General features: G+C 36.7%; 6 protein-coding genes across 6 annotated transcripts; 2 read left to right on the top strand and 4 right to left on the bottom strand. All coding sequences in view use genetic code 12, as the record gives it.

Moving 5' to 3' along the window:
- Positions 1–643: 643 nt before the first annotated feature.
- UBC4 (E2 ubiquitin-conjugating protein) lies at positions 644–1,532 on the bottom strand (the record flags this gene model as incomplete). Its single annotated transcript, XM_067691603.1, has 2 exons — positions 644–1,043; positions 1,489–1,532. The coding sequence occupies 2 exons, from the start codon at positions 1,530–1,532 to the stop codon at positions 644–646; spliced, it is 444 nt and encodes a 147-aa protein (XP_067549952.1).
- Positions 1,533–2,666: 1,134 nt separating this feature from the next.
- UGA3 (Uga3p) lies at positions 2,667–5,315 on the top strand (the record flags this gene model as incomplete). The annotated part of the gene is made up of 1 exon (XM_067691602.1): positions 2,667–5,315. One exon carries the CDS (start codon positions 2,667–2,669, stop codon positions 5,313–5,315), a length of 2,649 nt encoding a protein of 882 aa, XP_067549951.1.
- Positions 5,316–5,490: 175 nt separating this feature from the next.
- Positions 5,491–7,002, top strand: SIK1 (snoRNP complex protein; the record flags this gene model as incomplete). The annotated part of the gene is made up of 1 exon (XM_067691601.1): positions 5,491–7,002. One exon carries the CDS (start codon positions 5,491–5,493, stop codon positions 7,000–7,002), a length of 1,512 nt encoding a protein of 503 aa, XP_067549950.1.
- Positions 7,003–7,307: 305 nt separating this feature from the next.
- I9W82_002714 (uncharacterized protein) lies at positions 7,308–8,237 on the bottom strand (the record flags this gene model as incomplete). Its single annotated transcript, XM_067691600.1, has 1 exon — positions 7,308–8,237. One exon carries the CDS (start codon positions 8,235–8,237, stop codon positions 7,308–7,310), a length of 930 nt encoding a protein of 309 aa, XP_067549949.1.
- A 531-nt stretch (positions 8,238–8,768) lies between these two features.
- I9W82_002713 (uncharacterized protein) lies at positions 8,769–10,817 on the bottom strand (the record flags this gene model as incomplete). The annotated part of the gene is made up of 1 exon (XM_067691599.1): positions 8,769–10,817. One exon carries the CDS (start codon positions 10,815–10,817, stop codon positions 8,769–8,771), a length of 2,049 nt encoding a protein of 682 aa, XP_067549948.1.
- Positions 10,818–15,188: 4,371 nt separating this feature from the next.
- I9W82_002712 (GNP1) lies at positions 15,189–16,907 on the bottom strand (the record flags this gene model as incomplete). Its single annotated transcript, XM_067691598.1, has 1 exon — positions 15,189–16,907. The coding sequence occupies one exon, from the start codon at positions 16,905–16,907 to the stop codon at positions 15,189–15,191; it is 1,719 nt and encodes a 572-aa protein (XP_067549947.1).
- Positions 16,908–18,730: the final 1,823 nt, after the last annotated feature.

Below are 18,730 nucleotides of genomic sequence, written 5' to 3'. Positions count from 1 at the left end.
GAATAAGACACGGTTAAAACTGGTCAAAGTTCAATTTTATCTGAATGTCTGATAAACGTTCTGGTGAAAATAAAATATTTCAAAGTGTATTTAATATTATGGCTAGATGCTGTGAGTTTATCCCCTTTTTTTGCTGTCTTTCGTGAAAACAGGTAGTGCCTTGAATTACAGGTAGGTCTATTGAAAAGTTTCGTGATTGATGGAAGGTGGATTCGTGAACTGATCGATCTAAATGGCAATAATCGTACCTTATGTTTATGAGGGTTTCTTGTTTTTCTTCTGCTATTTGTGAAGCTACCAAGAATTGAAAAATTACAAAATAAAATGGAGACAACTAAAGTTGCAAAATTAGACAACAAAGTGAGAGAATGGGGGTCCTTGTTGTGTTCCCGATGTGAAAGCTATAGCTGTACAAGTAGTAATTGAGATATCTGTCAACTTTGAGACAATAATGAGCTCGCAACTGCCTAAATACAAGGCATGTTGTAAATGAGCATGCCCTCTGTGAACATCCCAAAGTTATTTACGTTGGAGCTTTAGTATGCTACATCTGTACATTGAGGTTACGTAACCCTATATAGCAACAACCTTTTAAACATTGCAGCCAAGTCAACAACGCACAAACACCGAGCCACCTCAAAATTTAAACAGCGTACTTCTTAGTCCACTCTTTAGCGGTAGCCTCATACTTCTTTCTATCTTGTTTATAAATGTGAGCAATTTCAGGAACCAAAGGATCATCAGGATTAGCATCGGTCAATAAGGAACAGATGGATAATAAAACCTTTGAGATTGTTAAAGCTGGTGACCATTGATCTTTCAAGATATCTAAACAAATGTTACCATTTGAGTTGATATTCGGATGATATATTTTGGTGGTGAATGCAATCTTTGGTGGTTTGAATGGATAATCCGTTGGGAAATGGATACTTAAAAAGAATACACCTCCAGCATATGGTGAGTCTGGTGGACCCATTATAGAAGCTTGCCAGTGGTATAAATCGTCACCTACTGGACCGGCTGAGCATGATGATGGTGGATCTCTAAAGAAACAAAGTTAGTATATGTGTATGTTGGAGAGACGACGGAACGGGATCTTTCAGCCAAAAGGGAAACAACTTGTAGTGGCAAGCCGTGGATGTACTGTTTATGCCATGACGGTTCCATTTGGTCTTACTAAGCCAAAAAAAAAAAAAATTGATCATTGTCCGTCACCACCGCGTAGTTGCCATCAACGATCAACGCCAACAAAAAAAAAAAGACGAGCGGATCACACGCCCACCTGAGGACATAAAACCATCGTGACGTGATAAATGCAATAAGTAGTTACTTTGACCATAACCCTTTTCTAATTTGGCAACACCCAGACAAATTTTGTTGAGGTTAAAAAAAAATTATCATACGCTAATGTCATACTGATCCAGACTGACAAAGTCCAACGTCCCATATCTTTTGAAGAATATAAGTGTAATAGTATATTATACATACCTTCCTAAGTCTGATAACTCTTTGTTAATACGTTTTAAAGACATTTTAATAGTATGATTATGTGGATTAGTTTTTTGTAGTTGATTATGAAAATAATGTGTGTGGTTAAACTGGATTTCAAATAAAAAAAAAAAAAAAAAAGATTTTTCCTTTTCATTTCCTTCTCTCAGTTTCTTTTTGCTTTTGCTGTTCGTTAATAAAGGTAGTGTACTTAATTACAAAAAAAAACTATAATGGTCGTGTGATATTTACAAAACTATCTTAGTCCAACCTATCAAACTGTTACCAGGAGAGAATCTCTTGCAACTATAGAGGGTGTAGATGGTAAATAATTACCAAGTATTGATAACCTCTTCCCAAGATAAATAGACTTTTCTTAAGCTAAACTCTCTTATGTATTATTTTAAATATTTTTCTTCTTCTTCTTCAAAACAAATTTGCAACAAATTTAGGACAATTGTTTTGCCAGGCTGGCAAAGTGTATGTTATTGTCGAGTAATAATTGTATAGACCCGTTATTAAAGATTTTTTAAATGCCACCTGATTGCCAATGTTAAAAAAGAACAATTTAAATCATGACAACAGAACCTGTCTTTTTATTTCCTCAGAAATATCACAGGTCACGTGTGTAATTGGGCCTACGCTTTACACAAATGACAACACAATCCCAACACAGAATCGATTAGTTTGCAATCCAATACGGTGTGAGGGGCTACTCACCCATGAAACGCAAGGTTATGCTCGATAAGCAGGGATTAAATACCCGATTAAGTAAGGAAATACCTAACAGCTGGATATACGAAAAAATAATAAAGCCAAAATTTCTTGTGCTAGGTCTGAGAGGGTTAGACTTTGCTAGATCAGAGCTCATATACATATATATATTATATTCAATCTCCGGGCTGATCAATTTTGAAAAAAGAAAAAGTGAAAAAAAACTTCAACAAAACCAAAGAGGGTTTTCAGCGGCTACAAATAACCAGTCTAAGAGTGTGTCAACTGAGCATTCGGAGTCTTTTTCTTTTGTAACTTTCCCATATTTTGTTTTCCCCCCCGCGCGCAGACAGAATTCTGCGAACTTTTAGCCCCACCTTGAAAACTAAAGACCCAACAAAAGTGAAGAAAAAACTCACATTGTCCATAACTTCTAGAACCCACACAAGCCTTCTAATCCATTGATGCTAGTCACGTTCAGTTCAAGAACTACATCTGAAAATCTGAGTCCAGGTAATGCACATAGCCCACTTTCAATGAGTTCGAATGGGGAAATCCCGGAGGAAACGCTACCACCGAAATCATCAACCAAAGTGACACAACAGCTGAGTCAATCTAAAAATACTACAAAAGGAAACAATAAAGAAGAGCAAAGTACTGCCATGAAAGCACGACAACATCAGAACAGTTTTCAAGTTTCTTTGACGCGCAGAAATAACGTGCCTGGAGATGGTGCATCGCAGAATAATGGAACATCATCACCGAGTTCCCTTTTATTCAAGAGTGCCTCAGATTTTTGCAAATTTAAAGAGAATGGAAGATCACGACTGGGGTGCTTGACTTGTAAGATACGAAAAAAGAAATGTGATGAGGTGCGCCCAATTTGTTCTGATTGTAAACGGTTGCGTAAGAAATGTTATTATGTCGATCAAGCAACAATGACTACAGAGGAAATACGAAATTTAAAGAGGAAAGTTGAACATGAAGAAAGTAATCATAAATTGAGGCGAAGGAAGAAGAAAAAGGCAAAGTCTGTGGAAGAAGACCAACAGCAGATTGAGACTGATACCTCACTGTCACAACTGTCTACATACGAGTCTAGCAAACCGATAAAAAGTCTGATTCTTCTGGCCCCTGGTGATTCAGCTCGACTGGGGGTATCAAAGGTAGAACCAAGCGTGTACAGTGCCAACGCAATTACCTCAAATGAGAATATCAATGCCCTTCTTTCAAGTACAAACCATGATATCAACGGATTCCCACCACTTGATAGAAACCAATCTGCAAACTTGTCAGATTTGAGAAGTACATCTGGTAGGAGTACAGCGACTGATACACAAGCAACCCCCGATATCAACCTTCACCTGCCAACCACACTTAATGCACTTATTGCTCCACACACAGACCCGTTTGAAGATGTACTTGGATCTTTCAAGTACCCACACCCTGCTGACACCACAACAGCAGAATCACCTTCTGCATTTTTGAATTTACTTCGAGAGATGAACAACAATACCTCCTCCTCTGACCACAAGATTGACGAACTTGACGATTCCAAATTTAATGAGTTTAAACATCTCGCGGCAGCATCACCCGAGGTTGCTCCTGATGTTTATGCCATGATTGAGTCTTTTGATCAAGCTCGGTCTCACGACCATGCCGATCGCTCATTGATAACCACTAGTCCTTCGTTTCCTGACTTGGTTTCAACATTGAATGCTCATTTTAATCCATTGCCTAGTCCCAAACCAAGCTTATTGTCTATCCCAGAACTTGCTGACCCATCAATGTCATACCTTTACAACTACTATGTTGATGTTATCTCGAAAAAAGTTTCAGTAGCACCAACATCGCAAGATGAGTCCAATTCGTACCAAAAGATTTTCCTTCCATTAGCCCAAAAGGATAAAGGGGTATTGTATAGTATACTAGCTTGGGCCGGATTCCAGCTAGGCGGAAAATGGGAAGCAGATGCTACAAACTTTGTAACCAAAGCAATGAAGCATTTCCATAAAGGCAACAACCACGACATGAATGCAATGTCATTGTATAATCAAGTTGAACCTGATCGCAACACCATAATTAATAAATTGGCAACCTTGTTGATTCTTGTTGGTGCAAACATTTGTAAAGGTGATGTGAAAAACTGGAGTGTGTATTTACGATGGGGTTGGAAATTACTTGCATCAAATGGTGGAATTTTACGATTCAATCAATCTAAGGAAGAGAATTGGCTAATTTCAAATTTCGCCTACCATGATTTATTAGCTAGTTCAACTAGTGAACGTGGAACTTATTTCACATCTCGCGAATACAATAAAATTTTCGAAGATCATGATGTGTTCTTCCTTCATGGTCAACTTAACCCCTTGTTGGGTATTTCAAAAAAGTTGTTCACCATTATTGGTGAGATTTCAACTTTACTTTATGAAAGTAAGAAATTGCTACATGAGTATTATTCACGTGGAGTTGATAATCATTTCGAACAAAGTAAAGAATTTTTAAATGAATATTTACATGGACTTGATGATGATATGAAATCAAGAGAGGGTTCTTTAGTTGACGAAGAGCAAGTAGATGATGACGAGTTCTCCAATGCTAGTGATCACCATAAAGCTAACCAATTACTTTCCATAATGATCAAAAAGGCCAAAGCTCTTGAACAACAAATTGATGAATCAAAGCCTGATAAGAGAGATATCTCCAACTTGACGGATTCCGATTTAGAGTTGCAATTGACATTATTTGAAGCGTTTCAACTTAGTGCCAAATTATTTTTACGTGAATCTATCCTCCGTTGTAATCCATCGCATTTGGAATCACAAATGATCAACAACGATTTGATTAAATGTTTGGATATCCTAATCGGAACTCCAGTACAAGCGTCGCTCGTGTTTCCAATTTTCATTTCAGGAATCCATTGCGTTTCCAAACATGATCAAGAGTTGATGATGCAGCGAGTCAATTCATTTATTGAAAATTATGGAATGTTTAATGCGAATAGAGCTAGGGAAGTGATGCAAAAGATTTGGAAAGAAAACTGTAATGGTGATAAAGTTATCGACTGGCATTCTATGTTGAACGAGTTAGGATGGGACTTGAACTTTGCTTAGAGTATAGAATACATAGCGCTACCATTTGTATCACGTGCGCATTTCACTCTCTCTCAATTTCTCATTCTCATCTCGATGGGAAGAAAAAAAACTTCACAAGTTTTTTCACGTACAAAAGGGGGAGAAAAAGCATCATCAATCGTCAAAAGTCTAACCTTTATCACATCACAATATCATGGCTGGATTAGACTACCTTCTTTTTGAAGAGGCTACCGGATATGGTATTTTCAAAGTTCTCATACAACAAGATGACATTGCTTCCAGATCGAAAGAAGTGCAAGAAGCAGCCCACGATTTATCAAAATTTTCCAAAATGGTTGAATTAGTTTCATTTGCTCCTTTTAAAGGTGCAGCACAAGCTTTGGAGAATGCTAATGATATTTCCGAAGGATTAGTTTCTGACTACTTGAAGGAAGTATTGGAGTTGAATTTACCCAAGGGTAGTAAAAAAATCAATTTGGGTGTATCGGATAAAAACTTGGGTCCATCAATTAAGGAAATTTTCCCCAACGTTGATGTATTATCTAATGAGATTGTTCAAGATTTCCTTAGAGGTATTAGAGTATTTGGCGCCAAGTTGTTTAAAGATTTACAAGATGGTGATATAGAAAGAGCTCAATTGGGATTGGGACATGCCTTTTCTAGAGCCAAGGTTAAGTTTTCTGTACAAAAGAATGATAACCATATTATCCAAGCTATTGCATTGTTGGATCAATTAGATAAGGATATCAATACATTTTCAATGAGGGTTAAGGAATGGTACGGATGGCATTTCCCTGAATTGGCCAAGATTGTTTCTGATAATTACCAATTTGCCAAATTGGTTCTCCATATCAAGGACAAGTCAAACTTGACTGAAGATGATTTACATGATGTTGCCGCCATCTTGAATGAAGATTCAGGAATTGCTCAACGTGTTATTGATAATGCAAAGATTTCAATGGGTCAAGATATCAGTGAGCAGGATATGGATAATGTCATTACTTTTGCTCAAAGAGTAGTCAACTTGACTGAATACAGACAACAGTTGTTTAAGTACTTGACCGATAAGATGCACACAGTAGCACCAAACTTGTCGACATTGATTGGTGAAGTTGTTGGAGCCAGATTGATTTCTCATGCTGGTTCCTTGACCAATTTATCCAAGCAAGCTGCCTCGACGGTGCAAATCTTGGGTGCAGAAAAGGCCTTGTTTAGAGCATTGAAAACAAAAGGAAACACCCCTAAATATGGTTTGATTTATCATTCATCTTTTATTGGTAAAGCTGGTGCCAAGAATAAAGGTAGAATTTCGAGGTATTTGGCAAACAAGTGTTCTATTGCTTCAAGAATTGATAACTATAGTGATGAACCAACCACGGCATTTGGTGAAGTATTGAAGAAACAAGTTGAAGATAGATTGAAGTTTTACGATACTGGTTCAGCACCAATGAAGAATTCAGATGCTATAAAGGCAGCTTTGGCTTTGACTGGAGGATCTGATGCCATTATTGAAGATGTTGAGATTGAAGAGAAGCTGGAAAAGAAGGAAAAGAAGGAGAAGAAGGAGAAGAAGGAGAAGAAGGAGAAGAAGGATAAGAAAGAAAAGAAGGACAAGAAAGACAAGAAGGAGAAGAAGGAAAAGAAGAGAAAGGCTGACGACGAAGAAGAAACCCCAAAGAAGAAGAAGAAGAAGTCCAAGGATTAGACTTTTGCCCCATTGTATACTATAATAAAAGGAGAGATATAAAAGAAGAGTAGCTCTACGTTAAACTTTTAATTTTTGATATCTCTTTGTTCAAAAACTGTTCCTAATCTGTTAAATGAGCTAGCAAATAAAAAACACAACAAGTACAAGGACTCACATGATCTCCAGAATCACCACTTGATAAGATGACAGCGTTGTTGTTGTCGTTGTTGAAATCATCGTCCATCGTAATCTCACTTTCACACTCACCTTCTCCTTCACACTCACACCCTCTCACCTCATTCTCTCCTCTTGCTCCCTCTGCTTCACCCAAAAAAGCACGATGTCCTTTTCACATCTTTTCCAACCTTGAGATCTTGAGAAGTGGTACCATCAGCGTTGACAACGGTGGTTGTTGTGGTAGTAGCAGCATCTCCTTTACTTCCAATAATACTCTCTTTTGTCATTATCGATCCAACAATCTTGAAAGTTCTTGCAATTTCATTAGCTGGAGCATGAGCACCAGCACCTCCCTCTTTTCCACCCTCGTTCAACTTCTTATGATTAGGGAAATGATTATCAACAAATTGTTCCAACGATTCATTAAATGGAGCAACTACCGGATCAACAGGCTTAATAAAGATGTTTTTCCCATTCTCATCATGAGTCTTGTCATGCAACTCCTGTTGCACATTAGAAATCCTTCCCTTTGTAGGCTCAACAATGGTTTTATTCACCGGTTCAATAATATGTTTGGAGACAGTTTCATTAATGGCGGAAATCTTGTAGTTAACAGTATCAACAGCAACCAAGACGGGAATAGTTATCGGATTGGTCAAATCTTGTACTTCAACCGTTTGTAAACTGGGTACCATATTGTCCAATTTCGATAAAAGCAAGTTGGAGTAAACGTCACTGGTTTCAACCAAGTATTTAATGGGTTGGAATCCACGAACAAATGTGAATGTGGACTTGGTGGCATTGGTGACGTAGTTACTTAATGGAATCATCTTGAGTACTGATTCACTTGATGAAATTAGTGGATATGATTTCAAATGAGCTGGTGTTAATAAGCCAGGTAATGATGACCCGTTAGATTCTCTTTTAGTTTCAGCCGGTTGCTGTTTCTCTTGTTGTGTAGAAGCATTTTGTTTCTGATGATCTTTTGATGATCCTTCAACTGGTTCATGATTTTGACTCTCACAAACACCATTTTGTTGTTGAGCTGCAGTAGTATTTGGTTTATTGGAAGTCATGATTGCAAGTAATCGTTTGATAATATCTAGCACTGATAAAAAGCAAGCCAAGATTAGGAATGAGAGTAGTTCAGGAACTGAAGAAGACATACGAAAAAGAAAGAAAAAAGTGGACATTTGGAGGAATTTTTTTCCTCCTTCTGATTTGTACTTGTAGAGGGAAAGGCGAAAACTTCAGTTTATAGATTTTATTGGTATGGCTGCGAAACCGACACAAAAAGTGAAATTAAGAAATGAATATCGCCACCAAGAAACTCACCAGACACCACTAAGTTTGTAAAGAGCAAGTCAGCAGCAGGGGGGAAAGGCTATGCTACAATGGATGCAAATCTGTTACGTTTATAGAAAGTAAATAGTATTTTAAAAGAACATATATAAAAAAACGAATCGTGTGACAATCAATGCCATGAAAATGAACTTCAACAACATCATAAACGCCAACTACAACAACAACTGGCATCAAGCCGTGACAAACACTACTGACCAAACTCAAAAAGAAAAAAAGTTTTCCTCAACAGCCTCTACCACCTCTCACATTTGTATATCCAAATTAGAATTCAAACAGTAATTACCATTACCAACACCAGCATAATCAACACTCTGACCACCAAACTCAACCTCATACTCACTTTTCAATTCACATTGATCAATCACCTCATAGTCAGTATCATCACTCTTATCAAGTAAGCTTCCATCATAGCTAGAGTGATCAGATGCATAATCGGTCAAATCTGATTCGAAATCGACGTCCATGTCAATAGCTTCTTGGTCCACTTCATCATCATCATGATCCATTGTGGAGCCACTGGAGCCTATTTGGTTTATTATCCCTATGACATTATTCTCAAACTCATCGTTGTTCATTGGGTTCGGTAATCTATTGAAATCGAGAAAATCTTGCTTGATGTGGTCAGTAGATAAGTTGAAGCGGGGATGTGGTGTTGATGGACAAGTGACTTGGGTAATGATGCTATTATAAGGAGTCGAGTAATTGGAGTTGGTGGCATTGGAGTTGAAGTTTGTGGGTGTTGATGAGTGTGAGTATATAGCATCTTTCTCATCTTGCTGTGGTTGATTGCCAAGTGATTGCAAGTGACTCAGTTTACTTCTTTGCGAAGTTACTGAACTTTGCACAGTGTTGCCACTCGATGCTGGTGTGATGGGATATTGATAAACCCCAGCTCCTTTACCATATGTATAACCTCTTTTCACATCAAACTTGCCCGACTCTTCAAACTCTGGTGTCTTCAACATGCTGGCTACGTAAGCCTTGTCACAGCAACTGCTTGTTGTATTGTTAACCACTTGTGATTCAGCCACTTCTTCTTCTTCCTCCTCTCCAGAACCATCATCATACTCATCATCAGTAGCATCATCGCCTTGTTCTCCCTCTGCATTGTAACTGAATGGTGATCCAAGTTTTGCCTCATATGATTCCTCATCCAGCTTAGTATTTAAATGATCAACATCCTTGCCATCCACTTTCCTTTCAGTCTTGGCAGTATCAATGTCTTGCATCTCAACCTTGTCGTCAAAACGATCAACGTCTTGTGTATATGATTGTATCTTTGTCTGTCTCTCAGTTTCCTTTGCTTCTGCCTTCAGCTTCTTCTTTAAATCATGGTCCAACTTGACCATTTGTTTCTTCAACTCAGCCCTAGTTTGTTTTCTTTGAACACTACGCTTTTCAACTTTTCCACCACGTCTATGCCTCAACTTAACCACCAACGACTCTTTACGTTTATCCTTCACCCCCGTCACCTCTTCCTCCTCCTCCTTTGCCACCTCATTAGTCTCATTTAACCCATAGATCCTTTCATTCAAGTCAGCAGACACAATCTTACTCGCCATAACAACCTCACCAGGCCTATAAGGATGCTTCAACCCACTAGTCATAATAACCACGCGATCCAACTCAAACAACTTTCTCTCACACTGCGGAACCAAATAAAACAATTCATCTTGATCACGAAGCATATTATAAAACATGCGTTCATACATGGCCAAATAACAAATCTCCTTCAACAACGACATCAAGACTGGTTTCAGTTGATACTGTTTTAAATCAATACGTCTAAGGTCGAAATGAGGATGTCTTAGAACATTAATCAATACTTCAACACGACCAATCTTGTCTAAATGATCAGGTTCAATGTGATTAACGTGTTGTGGCCACCAATCAGGTTTCAGTTTGTTGTAGTCGCGATAAGGGAACAATGCTTGTTTATTAGGTTCAAGGATTTTGATCCAAGCTTTAGCAATGTCTTTACAGACATATTGTGACAACGAGTTGAATAAATCACGATACTGGTCTAGTAACTTCTTTGGTGATTGGTTCTTGGTCAAGGTTAATGGAAACAGATTAGTCAAGGTTGGTTTTATCGTCGTCAAAGATGATCTTCCAAGCAACAGTTTTAAATCTTCAATTTGTTCAGCATTGAAATGAGGCGAGTAGTGGAAAGTTAATTCGGTATTTGGTTGTGAATCGTCTTGAGTTATGAGCATATATTTGTACGATGAGTTACCACTAATCTCATGCAATTGATTAATGACCGAGGTTAATAGTTGTATTTGTGACATCTGAGATATATGTAGTAATGATGATCAAAAATTGGGAAAACAATGCAGTTATGAGTGTGAATGTGATACCTAAAGGTGAGCTTATTTTGAGATACAGTTTAATCATGTTCAAAAGATGACGAGGAATATGCAAAGTCATATATATATATATATATATTTGCAAATAAAAAAAACCATCCACTTAGCAACCGACAAATCAGAATTGTGTTTAGTGTTTTTTTTAGCAAGGGGATTTGCAATACAATGGGTTTTGAAATTTATTCACCCACATGTATAACACAATATAAAAGAGGAGTCAAAGAGTTAGGGATAGGGATAGGGGGTGCGTGCGTGTGTGTGTGTGTGCTCCTGTGTGTATTTGTTGTCATTGTGTGTCTGAGTGGTAATGGACATTCCGGTTCCATTAATCCCAAGCCTCTAGCTAAGGAATGTAAACATATAAGATTAAGCGCCTGAATTGTTTCTTTTTGTTTTTTATGGTTTGTATTGTTTTTGTTTTATTGTTGATGATTATTGGACAAAACCTTAATTTGTTTAAATTGCACAAATATGAACAATAAGACATCTTGTGTAGTTACCTTGTTTGGTAGTAGTAGCAAATAGCCGTAGCTTTAAAATGGCCTAGGGGAGTGTGTAAAGCGGGAGTATTTTATTTTTAGACAGGTGTTACATCTGATATTGCAACAAATCAGCATCAGCAAATACGCAATCTAACAGTAATTGATTACATTGTAGCTGCGTTGTGATTAAGAAGTAATCAAAGCGGAGTTAAGTGAGTAGTTTTGAGTATGTACTTTGTTGTATACGAATGAGGAGTGAAAAGACAATGGGGTGTGGTGTGGTGAAGTAGGGGGTTTTTGTTGCTGCTATTGTTCTCATGGTTGATATGACAACATGAATGGTAGTCAAAAACTACACACAATACAAGGTACACAATACAATACAGTAGCAGAGTCAATCAGTGCAATACTACCATTGTAAACAGAGATATGATACACAGACACAGATACAGACACAATATGTATACAGACACAGACATAGGTGGGCACAGTAAACGAGTACATCAAGGCTGCTAGGTACCTGTTCTCTTACCACATGGCCAAGCAGATCACAAAATAAGGAACAGCCACGATTTGCAATTGACAACAACAACAACAACAACCACAATAAAGAAAAAATAAAGCATAAGAGACGTCACAAGATACGAAAAAAACACTTAAAGACACTATAAACATATACACGTGGATACATACCAGAAGTGGTAGTTGCTGGTACAATTTAAAAGCCCTATAGTCAAATGCACGTTCAAGGTATATCTTATTGCAGCGGATGTTTAAGGCTTAATTCAATTACGAAGACTCTAGTAGGTCTCTCTCTTTTACTAAACATGGTATCTTCATATTAGTATTTATGCATAGATCTTGATCTCATCGTTGCTTTAGGTATATAAAGAAATGAGCTCATCTTTTTATATTGGTTTTGTGGCTTAGTGAGCTTGTAATTTTGTGTAATGAATGTAACAATAACAGTAACGTGAGCATGTGATCAACAGGCATATAGATTCAACTACTATCGAGCTGTAAAAAGGCAATTGAACATTTACTTCAAGTGCTAGTGTTGCTATAAACGTATCTATATACTAAAGTGGTTTTGGCTTCGTTGTGTGTCTGTGTCTGTGTCTGTTGTACTTACAAAATGTAAAATGCACAAGCTAAAAATAAATACGATCTAGATCTCACGCTAAAATAGAAACTAAACTAAAGAAAAACAACACAACAAGCAGAAACAGAAACAGAAACAGAAACAGAAACGGGAGCAAAAAAAAAAATGTAACCACCGTTTTATCAATTTATTTTAATATAAATGGACTGAAGAAGAGATAGCGCAAGAGAGATGTGGTAGGTAAAAGAAATTCAGTGCATACTGTGGCTGCATTACTACATCTTACTATTATATTGACTTGTCTTTTGAAATAAGTGGGTTAGTCTTTGGTGCTATAACTAAGTTACTCTTTAGTAATAATCTATATTTAGTTTTAGTTTTACAGCATTAGTTCCTCGGCTAAAATAATTCAAGGGTTTTATTTTATTTTTATTTAGTTAACACAATAAGGAGGAAAGTTTTCTGACAATTTTAAAAATTTCTTTTTACTACGATTTCATCCGACGTTTATTTTTTTTGTTTTTTTTTACGTTTTTACGTCTTTTGAAAGTTTATGCGCTAACGGCACTTAGTAGGAATATGAAGTACTCATTGTATTGCATTGTAATGTTAATGTTGTTGTATGTCGTCACTATGTTGAAGTTATTGTTTACCTAAAGTAGGAAAAAAAGTACACAAATTTGCTTTTTTTGAAGGTACAGCCTTTCTTGGTCTCAAATTGTAACCGTCAGTATAACCATTTTCACTTGCATATGCAAAACCGTAACTCATAACCAACTCAGAACCAGCTCATAACCAAAAGCTCTATAAATGCATAATAATCTAAGCTGAAACGGTATGTGACAAAAAAAAAAGCCCACACATTCCACATCAAATGAGTGGCAATAGTAAGTCAGTTTTAGTGGTGAAAACTAGTACTGGAATGCCGATAAAATACTAGATCAGGTGCCACAAAGATAATTGAACACACAGACACAAAACACAAAATGTCTTTTAATAGGAATTGCGTTTTACCGAATTTTGTTGCCAGCTCTTCGTTATAATAATACTTTTCTTAGTAATAATAATGTCTTTAGAAATAATATCTTTTTAGTTATAATAATAATGCATACTACGTTTGATGATTCAGACACTTTGGTCTGTCCCTCACCACCCCCTTCCACTTCCATGTTTCCATTTCCGAGATTCTGTCGTGTGAGGTGGAGGCTTATTCTGATTGGTCCAGAGAAATTTGCTCACATTGTGTGCTTGCCCCCTTTTAGTTTTTTGCTCAACTTTTATTTTTTCAAATGCCGGTAGAAACGTTTTGTATGCAAACTCTTGACACTGTAATTTAACTATTTGTGTCTTGTGTCTGGTAAACTTCAAACTAAAGGAATAGTAGCTCTGTGTGTGTGTGTGTTTACTGACGTGTTAACTTTGGTCAGAGTTCTTACAGTTTGAGGTTGGTTTTTTGTCATTGCCAAGTAATGCTGTCAAAATACTTAAATTTATTTTTTTTTTTTCATTTTTAGTAGTGGTTGCATATACGCTTTAGGTTAAGAGCATCTCTCTCTGTTTGTACAACATTGTAGTCATCATCTTCCTGAACCAAAATTTCAAAATTTCAAAATTTCACAATTCACTACAGTACAGTACACCTAAAATACACAGTGATACTAGAAAACGTAATATTATTGTCTACTCAACCCAACAGTAGACAAAGGGGTGTTGTTGTTGTTGTTGATAATTGATGCAAGACTCATCACAAAATACAAAATAAAATTCATTCCCGACAGACAAAGAGACAAGAATTTAAACATTCCCTTGAAATAACACAATTCAACCAGCATCTCTTTCAAAAAAAACTTAATTTAAGACCACTCATCTATCTATCTAGCCGAAACATTAGCCGCCGGCTGGCTACTGAACATCGGATCTAAAATTAAAACATTGAACGGCTATATAATCTTAAAAAGCCAGAAGCCACAGAAACAGACCAGTAACAAAAAGCAAAATCAATTTATAATAATCGTTAATTTACGCCTAAACTTTCCCTTACGGTTACACATACCATACCTTACCACACTCTCTCCTTTTCAATATACACACACAACTTCACTCACTTCATCTTTTTGCATCAGAGTCAGATCCAGTATCTCAATTTTTACGAACAAACAAACGTTTGGATATAAGTAGCTCACAAGACACATAAACCATTTATACACACAGACACAACAACACACAACACAACAACACACAACACAACAACACACAACACACGTGCGAAGACAAGTAAACACGAAAACACACGCCTTATACACTGTAATCTTTTTTTTTTTTGCTCTCTTCTACGGATGACGATGCTCCCCTCCTCTCCTTTTCATCATTAAACACCTGAACTTTAGATAATTATCCCGAAACCAAAAATACCAAGAAAAAACGGTACGTTTAGAGCTGTAGGAGTTGTACAGTTGCTGATTACAAAAAGAGGATATTCAACATCAAAGGCGGGTGTTAATGACACAGCAAGAGAGAAGTTAGAGAAAACTCAAAATTTATTAATTTCTTACTCACCGATTCGAGGCTAGATTCAATCAACCACACAAGTAGTCTACACCCAACAGAAATCCCTAATAATAATAATCATAACAGTTATTTATTCGTTAAAAACAAAAACAAATTGTACATGTCTCTCTACCTCTACACAACTCTCCTGTACGTCTTCCTCTAATCAAAGCACACAATCAAAATCTTTTTCCAAAATGGTGCCTTCTTATACCTCTCCTGCTCCTCCAAATTCTGCAACTCCAAAATCTCCGGATCATAAATCACCCTATCCAAATTGACATCAATTTCCTCCACAGGCAACCATAATCGCCAATTACGAGTGTACAACTTATGACACACAAAACACACCAACATCACTGGAGCACCAAGATAATTTTGGAAAAAATTGTTGGCATCGGGTGATCCTTCGGGGAACAATGATGTCCAAAATTGAGCAATCAAAATCAAACTATTGATAATTATTGAACACCATGATCCAATCACACCAGTAGGAGAAACATATGCCAATGTATCCAAGGAAATTCCATTATACTTCAAAGCAGCTCTAAAACGTAAATGAGAAACACAGATAAATAACCAGCATACAACAAATGAAATACCTGAAATGGATAAAAGCCAATTGAAAACCGTCTCTTCTTTATCATAAGCAGCAATGAAAGCAAAAAATGAGGAAAGAACAGTAAGAAACCATGCACGTAATGGTCTTCCTTGCTTGTCGATATAATCCAACCATTTCGGTGCCAATTTCTGATGTGCCAAAGACTGAATCAACCGTTGTGAACTATACATGGCAGCAATAGCCACTGAACAGACGGATATAAGAATAACGGAATTTATAATATGGGGCAACACCTTAACACCATGCAATTCGGCAGCAAGAACATAAGGTGAAGAATGAACATCATTACCAGAAGATCCCATCAATTCTGGTGAGTTATGTGGCACCAATAATCCAACAAATGTTAACGATCCAAGAAACAAAATTATAACCTTGACGTAAACAAGTTTCGAAGCAGCACGAATTGATGTTCTTGGGTTCCTAGTTTCGGCAGCTGATAAACTAATAAACTCCGATCCACCCAATGAAAAAGCACCAGTGACAAACACCGAGGCAAATCCTTTAAAACTGGTAAATGCACCTGGATCATGATAATACCTACCACCAATAAACCCCTGTGGTCCACCACCAACATCAATAATCAATCCAAACAACACAAACCCACACAACATCAACACCTTACATGAATTACAGAAAAACTCAGCAATGGCATAAACTTTAGCTCCACCAAGATTGACTAAAATGACAACGACAAGGAAAATCGTTACCCAAACATCGGGATTCACCGACACTGTCCAAAACTTAATCGTCATTGACGCCGTGACCAACTCCAAAGAAATAACACAACACCATTGGAAAGCATAACTCCAGCCCAACGCAAACCCCAATGAATCATCAATAAATTTCGAATAATACGATTGGAACCCACCTGGTAAACCAGGGTAAGCAATAGATAATTCAGAAACTGAGCAAATTGTAGGGACAAGCATAATCAATCCTGTAATTGCATACGCAATCAAAACACCAGCAGGACCAGCCATACGCAATTTGTTACCAGCAGCAACTAAAAGCCCCGTTCCTAATCCGGTTGATAATGACATTAATCGTAATTCATTCTTGGAAATGGCTTTATTCATATTGTCACCTTCTAGAGTAGCTGGTGGAGCTCTTTGGAATCCATCTAGAAAAGAGTCCCAATGGCCTTTGAATCCTGTATGGGTAGATACGGTTCCTGATGCTGCAGAGTATACATCGCCGTCGTCTGGTTTTTCTAGATTTTCCATTTTAACAATATGTGGTTTAGCAAATGACATCTTCATTTGCTGATTTGCTTAGTTTGTATTGTACTGTGGTAGTAGTTGAGTTTTATGTAGTTGTTAATTTAATATTTTAATAAATGGATAACTCTAGGTTCTAACAATTGAGCATAACAAAAAAAAAAAAAAAGAAAGGGAATAACTTGTAAAAGAGTTCAATTGGAATGCAAAAAATTGATCAATTGACTAGATGTGACTAATGCAAAGTGAATATGTAAAAATACTTTCAATAATAAATAAAAGGACCCTTTCGTGATATAAAGAAAAGTGAATGTAAAAGAAAATAAAAAAAGTAGAAAAGAAAGAAAGAAGAAAGAAGAAAGATAAAATAAAATAAATTTCGTAACTGATGTCAAAATCAAATCTATAAATATAATAAAAAAAAAATTTTTAGCTGCAAACTCCGATGATTGTAGTCGTTACAAAGTGCGGGGTTTATAACCAGTGACCGCTAATTTCGATAGGTATGATGAATGCATATTATGTTTCACGATAAAAAAAAAAAAAAAAAAGCCTGTAAATGTTCAATATGTGTGTGATCCACAGCCCTAAAATGCACCATTTGCTCATCCCAAAATCATTCAAACACAATACAAAAACAGAAGCAAAGCAAAAAAAGAAAAGAGAGACTTTTGTATTTAGGTTTGTGTAGCGTTGAGGCAAAGTGCCTTCATTTTTCTTTTAAGCTGCATAGTGAGACAAACAAAATTTTTGAAGAAAGAGTAAGGCATAGCGATTAGCGTCCTCGCATTGTTTGTTTGTGCATAAAGCAGCGATTCCGGAGTGCAATATGAGTTTGACGAAATACAAAAAAGATTACACTCCCTCTCTAACCACTTGGTCATTAAATGATTTTTGCGGGGGGTTAGAAAGATAACACCATTGGCGTCTTTGTTTTTCTCTTTGTTGTCATGCACTATTGGCTATTCCTCGTGGTTTTTTTGCGGCAAATGATTCTGCTCTTCTTTTCCTACTTTCCTAAAAATTTCTTTTTTCTTGTTTGGCGGTTTCACACAAAATGCTAAAACTTCTTTAGTCCAACTAGAGACAATTAGATCAAAAAGTTAGACTGATAGTAAGCTTCATGGTTGATGATGAATAACACTTCAACAAGAGTACACCAGATGTAATATCTTAGAACTGAGCTCAATGTCCCATTGGTCAAAGATAAAGCCACCATCAGCTCATTATAAAAGGTACAAAAAATTAACTCGTCATCTCTTTTTTGAGTGCTAAGAAAAACGAAAATGGTTACGAAATGCCTCGGTTTGTCATACATGTTTATATGAGAAATGCCGTTACGGAATCGGACTAAAATAAAGCTAAGAAAAAGCCCTTTTCAATCTTTAAAGTGCCGTAAAACTAGTATATTGTTGTGACGTAATTGGGAAGGGGAATAATACATCCCTATGTGTGGTATACAGTGGTTTGTAAATTAACACCACTATTTTGTTTGACGGGAGGAGAGCTAAGCCAATTTCCTTCCCTCAGTTTTCATTGGATGATGAATGAGATGTAATGTAAAGAAATGGAAGTTAAACTCCGAGAAAGAAAACTAGAAAAAAAGAAATTTAAACTTTTGATAGACACAGAAACGTTTTTATTTAATTGGTGTTTGTGTAATCTCTCTAACAATTGCCGTTTCAAAAACTATTTTTTAAAGCATTACACCAAAGTTAAAATATACTTTCTAAGTCTCTGTATTAACTAGTTTTTATCAATCACAGATCTAGCAGATAGGTTAGTAAACGTTTACTTCTTAAAAAGCCAACGAAGCTAATTCCTCGATTCTCATTTGCCTTTTCTTTTCTATCGCCATTTTTCCC

The sequence above is a fragment of the Candida metapsilosis genome (genome assembly GCF_017655625.1).
Source record: "Candida metapsilosis strain BP57 chromosome Unknown scaffold2, whole genome shotgun sequence".
Classification (NCBI taxonomy): Eukaryota; Fungi; Ascomycota; class Pichiomycetes; order Serinales; family Debaryomycetaceae; genus Lodderomyces; species Lodderomyces metapsilosis.
Note: the sequence above shows the minus strand (reverse complement) of the source record. Positions and strands in the feature narration are given on the sequence as shown.